The following is a 7,868-nucleotide window of genomic DNA, read 5'->3' on the forward strand; positions in this document are numbered from 1 at the left end:
CTAATTTGATGATATCCGAATCTCAAATCCAACTTAGAGAAAAATTGAGCCCCAAATAGTTCATCAAGCAACTCATCAATCAACAGAATAGGGTATTTGTCATTGATAGTTATCAAATTTAAAGCCCTGTAATCCAAACACATCCTCCACGTTTCATCCTTTTTTTTTTTACTAATATAACTAGTGAAGAGTATGGGTTGTTACTTACTTTAATGAAACCAGCATCCAATAGATCTTACACACACTTCTCAATTTCTGTTTTGTAGAGAGGACCATATCTGTAAGGTCTCATGCTGGGTTGTTTACTACCTTCCATTAACTAAATCCTATGATCATAAGATCGATGAGGAGGCAAGCAACTAGGGGTGCAAAAGACACTGTCATAATCTTGTAATATATTCTGTAACTCTATCGATTGTACATCAATTAAGACATTCGATTGTTGAACAATTCCCTCCGACTGTCACTAAAAAAGAAAGGCTCCTACCGAAGACTCTTGCTGCAATAACTTCTCGATTTGAAAGATGGAGACATCCTGATAAACTTAGTAGGTGTTTCAGGACTAGAAAAGCAATAAGTTGTATTTCCTTTTCGAAACTGCATATTCAGTTTGTCGAAATCCCAAAGAACGAGGCCGAGTGTTCTCAACCACTGTACCCCCAAAACAATATCACATCCCCCAAGTGGCATAACATATAAATCAGTAACACACTGATAATCTTATATCTTCAAAGATGCAGCTCCTAAGGATCCCACATTATTCACTTTTCCACCATCATCAATTTTCACACTAAATGAATGAGAAGTATCCAATTGACCCCTAATCTTCTTAACGAGAGATAAATCAATGAAATTATGCGAACTACCCGAATCAATGAGAATAACCATAGAGCAACTCTTAATGTTCCTTACCACCTTCATGGTTTTAATATATTTAGGAGCTGGAGTACAAAAAAGTGCACATGATGTGATTTCAGGTTCCAGATTGTCATTCTCATAGTTTTCATCATCACCAGATGGTTGCACATCAATAAGCAAGAGTTGTTTCTTCTCACAAGAATGTCCCCTAACATACTTTTCTTTACAGTGAAACCATAAGCCATGTTTTCCAATATTCTACTTCCTCTGGCATTAATCTTCTAAGATTTTCAATTCTTGGTTTGTTATCACCTATAGTCACATTAGCAACATTCTGAAAAGGAGTACGAGATGATGAATTACCAGAAGAACGTGAGAAAGGCTTGATCTTTAAATCTAACAACTTTGCATCGAGCTGTTATGCATAAGCTGTAGCCTTAAGAACATTTTATGGCTTCAAAATCTTCACATAGTGCCACAATTCCGATTTGAGACCCCCAATGAAGCAAGATTTTAGAAGGGAAGGATTGATATCCAATGTTCGATTAGCCAATCTTCTGAATTCCAAAATATAATCGCTCAACAAATCCGTTTGTTGTAATTTCACCAAACTTTCAACTAAATCCTCATACTCCGATGGCCCAAATTCTTGACAAAAAGCCCTTGTGAAGTCCTCCCATCTGGGAAAATTCACCAAACAGTTCACCAATTGAAACCACTGAAGGGGTTCACCATCAAAATGGAAAAAGACTATCTTTACTTTCTTGGAGTCTTCGATATTCAAAAAATCAAAGTAGTGCTCTGCTTTAAAGATCCAATCCAATGGTTCATCGCCGTTGCCGAATAGAGGAAAATCCATCTTAAGAAACAAAGGTCTTGGATTCGAAGAGTTGGGCACTGAGTCAGAGCAAAAAAAAAAAAAGTAGGACCCAAATTAGGATTCATCATTTCTTGAAGAATCAGATCGGAATAGGTGTCGTCTGACATTTCATCGAGAGATCCACTACCCTTTATGGATAAAAACTGCAACTGTTGAAGAATCAACTCATGGGTTATGTGATATTCTTCTCTGGATTCTTTGAATTCATTTATGGATTCCTTGAATTAGTTCTGGAAATCAGCGAACAAGGATTTGAGCTTCGATACACGAGTATCCATGGTTTTTCTAGAAGCAAGGCGAGTCATACACGAGGAATGATCAAGTAGGATTGAAAGCATTGGCTGATACTAATGATACAACCCAAGCTCTGCGTCTTCCTCAATATGCAGTAACAGAGTATTTCTTATTTCATTAACAAATCAACAACAACAACTTCCTTCTACAATCTTCCCTAATATAGCACTAGGTAGCTTAACCTCTAAGCCACTGACTCCTAATTGTCTAACCACTTAACAGTTGCTGACTCAACAATATTATCTTAACAATACTGCCACATCATCAACTCAACATGTTGAGTCATCACTAAGTCTCAGTATCCTATCACCAACCTACCCCAAAATCCCATCTTCACAACCCCCGATAGCCCCACCTCTAAACCCTCCCAACAACACCATCCAAAAGATCAAAACCCAAACTTGCACCTCCAGGAATGAAACCCTGACGACCCAAACCATTCGCATAACTATTCATGCCATGCTAACAACTTCCACTTCAAGATTCAAAGCCCATTGCTAAGTTTGAAAGGAATAGGGACATTATAGTAATCACATTGGTTTCATTTCGATTCATGTCTTTTAATAACTTATATGGATCAATACATTTCTTACTTCAATTCCGAAACTTTAGTAAATGGTTTCAACTTGAATCTGATTCTGACTCTAACTCATTCTGACTCCTCCTCAATTCAATTACACTTGTTCTAATTACAGATTAGTAAACGAACATTAGAGCATGTCTACTGGTGAAGGGCAAGGAAATTGAATTACCCAAAATCCAATAAAACTACTCCATTGGCCCAGAATGAGGAGGGCAAATGGTGGGCCACATAAAGCTCGACCCAAAGCCCGGTCAAAATTTGTCAACCTCTTGGTCTGCTGTTGGCTTGGCTAACGTCAGCCACACACTCAATTTTTTTTTGTGTTTGCCACGTGTAACACATATGCGATGGATGAGACTAAGCCAACAAAGTTTGATGTCGTCAGGCCCTTGTGCTGTTAAAAAAGGAAAAAGATCATCGTTGGATCCTTTTCCTGTGGATCTTAGGGATTCCGTGATCAGGACCATCCATCGTACATCATGCGGTCATGATGTATGATGAAAGGTTGCAACCACAGGATCCCTAGGATCCCCAGGAAAAGGATCCGGCGAGGATCATTTTCTGTAAAAAAATTCCAATCCCTCAATGACTATACATGTGGCGTCTTAGAAGCCATTGAATTTCAAACGCTAAAATGATCCAATGGCTCATATTAAACTGGACATGAATTTTGTTTTTTCAAATTCAATTTTTTTAAAAAAAAATTAGGACAATCAATAAAAGTTCCTAAAAAAAATTCGAAAACATATTTGTAAAAATACGAAAAATAAATGCTTTGCTATTTCACGTTTCACATTTTGGTGTGAATGGTGGTGTATAATGTATGCAAAGATTACATTTTTTTTTTTAACAAATTATTGAATGAGAGATTTTTCAGTGTGCCGGGAACACGAACCAGTACACCAAGTGTCATAGTACAAGTGGTTGTAGATTGTTTTTTTCTAGTTTCCAACCACTTGGTGTACCGAGTCGTGTTCCCGGCACATTAAATTTTGTTTCCTATTGAAGGGGTGGCTTAGCCTCATAATGAACTAGTAATAATGTGGTTCAAAATTTGTTTTGGCGAGAATTGAACCTAAGGCCTATCACTTACAAGTGAAGATGAATATCATTAGACCGTAGTACTAAGTAGTTAAACAACTTTTATAATCGCATTTCTTTTAATTATCCATTGTAGATATATTTGTAAATAGAATCGCAATGGCAATGGCAAAACGGATGTTACTACACAAAGACAATTACTTTTTAGAGTGAATAGTAAGTGTAATTAGGCTTCCCTTACCATGACAATGACAAAACAGGTAGACGTGCTCTTAACAACATCAATTTTATATATGTCATTAATACATGTAGTAGTTCTTACAACTTCATTTTTTACCCAAGACTAATATTGCAGCATATGACTTTTTACCGTAATGATAGAAAACAATTATGTTTATGCATTATAGTACGGGTTCGGTTCCCACCAATTTTTCTCTTCTAACGACTAACTATTTAAATCCACCCACTTATTGCTCTACTAAGAAAAACAATGTTGAAAATATAAAACATTGTTGACTTAATGGTAATACCAAAAGGAAATGATCACAAAGGTATGATTTGTTCGCCCATTGACATTATGAAATTTGTTTATCTTATTGTCTCTCTTCTTCTCTTTCTGTTTTTTTTATCTTTTTGAAAAAAATAGCAGCCCTTGGTTAAGTGGGTCAACATCTTGAAAGGATTAGGTGTGGACTAAAGTGGGGCCGAGAAAGTTTCGGACCATTTGGAGCCTCTTTTCGTTTTTCTACGTTTGTTGAACACAGTTTCTCAAGTGGTTTTTGCCAACCAACAAATGAGCTCGTGAGCCAGGCCTAGGGAAAAGAACACGGTGGTTCGAAATAAAAATAAGAACATAAATATAAATGAAGGAAAATATTACCAAATTGTAGTATTAAGTAATTATTTTAATTATAACATAAAAATCTCTAACTTTTATGAAACAAAACTTTGCCTTGAACCAAATTCAAGAACGAGAGCAACTCACAGATTTTGCAAAGTATTTAAAAGTTCAAATTCGGCTTTTTCATTTATCTATTTTTATTTGAAAAACAATATTTTGTTTAAACACCCACACATATGTAACATAAATGTCTTATGTTTTGCATGTCTATATACAGGGTCAAAAGATGCAAAACACTCCTGTATTCAAAATCTGAGCTAAATATTCAATTAATCAATCAAATCTCACACAAAGATAAAAATTAATTAACAGTAAATTTTAAGGAAAACTAATAAAAAGAGTTTGAAAACTTTGAGTCTTAACGATAAAGACAAAATAAAAGGTAAAGTAAATAGTATCAGAATTGATTTTTTAGTATAAAAATGTGATTTTTCGTTAAAATGAACAATGAACAGTACCGAAATTTTTTCAATAAAGTACCCTAAATTTTATTGATTTAAAAACCTTGGAGATGAACAGGGTTCTTGCTGCAAGCCTTTTGCAAAAAAAAAAAAAAAAAAAAACCCCGTGAACAACCGGAGAACAAGACACAAAGCTACAGATTGAGATTCGGATTGGATCCCCTTCTCGTGATATTTGTCGGTACAAACCTACAAAAACACACCATATTTTGGACCTTTCCCATCAATATCCCACTTTTGTGTCTTTACTGTCAACATACATAGGCCAAAACACCCCAAAAATAAAAAATTAAAAAACCAAATTAAAAACAGTACTAGTTTTACACTAATTGAGCACAGACAGTAGTGGGAGTTGGGGAAAGGCAACGAAAATTTGACTAAGTGCAGGCCTCACGGGCCACGCCAAGCCTTGAGTTGGGCACATCAATGAGCACTCTGTGGTTCTGTTGCTGCATATTGGCAATGACATTTAGCACTGAGTTCACGTTGTCTGGTGCCGCTGCCATGGCTAGACATGTGATGCTACCAGCTGTGCTGTGGATTACAATGTTGTCTTCTGGCAGTGTCATGTTCAGGCCCGAGAACATGAACGTTATCCTTGGCACCACGAAGGGGACCGAGTAGCATGTGTCGAACCCGCCTAGGGTTGTCACTGGTATTTTCGGGCCAACTCGCCTTCGGAACTCGTTTCGGACAGCGAGGTAGACTGGTTGCACAAGACGAGTGAACACGGTTCCTGATTAATGCAAAACACGAAAATGTTATTTGTAATGATTTTGAGACATTATGCTTATGAGCATCACCATAAGGTCATAAATAATTGTGAAAATTTTACTATGCAACGTTGTATTCTGTACATCGAGGTTTTTGGGCATTAAATCTTATCATTAGATTCTAAACCAAGAATAAAAGCCTGATGTTTAGAATACCCCGAAGATAAATCCCAAACCAACTTTAAGTTCAGGAGGGGTCCTCTAGTCGAATCATGACATGAGGGCCAGTCACATGATCACAAAAAATATACATTTAACATATGTTCTGTGACCTGACCTTAAGTCAGCAAGGATCCTAAATACCATTGATCAAGCCCAAAATTCTTTTAATTAAGATAATAATTATTTATTTAATTAAAAGAAATAATGTTTGAAAATGTTACCTGAATCAAAGATGGTCCCCGATCCAGTGATGGGATTGAATGCCAAAGCAGCTGGAGGGATATCAACAGTTCTCCTGCCAACCCTAATTGCATTTAAGTTCACGTAATAGAGTGATGATCTTCTAGGGTTCTTGAGCAGTGGGGTGTACTTGATCCTCTTGGGCTGCACAGCAGGGCCAAGTCTCAATGACCCAGAAAAGTTTGGGGACTTGAAACTGGGGAGGCAGTATGAGAATGTGGATTGGTAGAGGTTTTGGGTCTGGGATAGAAGTGACAATGGTCCCCGGCCAAGCCCCAGAAGACCCTGTGGCGGCACGGAGCTGCCGCTGGTCTTCTGGATGCAACCGAAGGTGTAGCCGGGAATGGAGTCGGTGGCTAAGGTGAAGGTTTCTTGTGAGAGGTTAGCTGCTATGCTGGAGCCACCATAAGTCATGTTGAAACTGCAGGAGCTGCCTAAGCAAGTGGGGTTGGGGACCTGTAGATTTATCGCATGCATAATGTTAGTGTATCATTTTGTCCCATTTTAGTAAAGCACACATTATTAGCCCATTAAAATAAAAAGTGCGTAAAAGTAAGAGATCAATTTCATTATTAAACCATGTTAGGGAGTTTTCTAGCATAATTAAAATGGATACTAGATATGCTTAGCTAGACAATGACACTTATACGACATGTTATATTGTCAAACGGTCACTTAGTTGCTTTTTAAACAAATTTTCACCTAATCAATGATCCAGATTTACAATTTGTTAGACAACATAACATGCAAAATTGGTTTAAATACAGAGAAAAGATGTACAAAGGTTAACAATTTCATGTTTTTTTCTTTCTGAAAGTTATTGCATGAAATTAATTATGACTACCTGCTTGCACTGCGCAGCTTGGCAACCAAGGTTCTTGTAGGTTGTGGATTTGACAGAGTTAAACACATTGGAGGAGCAGCCAACGCAGCCATTGCATGGAATCCAAGCAGCATCGCTGCTAGTGTCAACAGCCATGAGCAAAGTCTGAGGTGGTGTGCCGATCTTAGCCTTCACAATGTAAGTGGGGCTCTGAATGATCTGCCGGCCGGAAGCGATCGGAACAACCGGTTTTGTGGCGACGAGGCTGGACAGGAACTGGAGCCTGGCCTGGTCCTTGGCCTGCATTTGGAGGACACTCTCCTCCCATGACATTGGTTTAGAGGGTCTGAAGGGAGAGCATGGGCTGTAGACATGGAAGATTTGGAGGGTTGAGCCTTGCTCTTTGGTCTCACTGCATTGAGGGTTGTTGTTGTTGAGGCCATGGGCTAAGGAGAAAAGGAGGAGGGATAGTGACAAGACATGAGAGAGGGTGGCCATGGCTCTGAGAGTATAAATGTATGATGATTAAGTGTGAAGGGGAGTGTGTATATATATAGCTTGGCAGTCAAATTTATGTGGTCTTTTGCTTTTCTATTTTTTTTCTATTTTAAAATTTTATTTTATTTTATTACTGTTAACTAAATTTTACACCCTACAAACCTGAACCTGAAAGGTGCGAAATATAGTTAAATGTTTACATTATTTATTGGTAAGATATTTTGAGAGAGAGAGAGAGAGAGATGGTAGGATGGGGTAGGGAACCGGATCCCCTCGGGATCCATATATACTAAGTCTGCTGAGCAGGTTATCCGGACCGTTAAAATTTGATTAAACGGCTACAATTATTATAAC

General features: G+C 37.7%; 1 protein-coding gene across 1 annotated transcript; it reads right to left on the reverse strand.

Moving 5' to 3' along the window:
- Positions 1-5,020: 5,020 nt before the first annotated feature.
- On the reverse strand, positions 5,021-7,556 carry LOC103411200 (aspartyl protease AED3-like). Its single transcript, XM_008349856.4, has 3 exons — positions 7,038-7,556; positions 6,175-6,649; positions 5,021-5,754 (listed from the first exon to the last, which is right to left on the reverse strand). Exons 1-3 carry the CDS (start codon positions 7,512-7,514, stop codon positions 5,396-5,398), a joined length of 1,311 nt encoding a protein of 436 aa, XP_008348078.1. The 5' UTR covers positions 7,515-7,556; the 3' UTR covers positions 5,021-5,395.
- Positions 7,557-7,868: the final 312 nt, after the last annotated feature.

Source organism: Malus domestica, chromosome 02 (assembly GCF_042453785.1).
Source record: "Malus domestica chromosome 02, GDT2T_hap1".
NCBI lineage: Eukaryota > Viridiplantae > Streptophyta > Magnoliopsida > Rosales > Rosaceae > Malus > Malus domestica.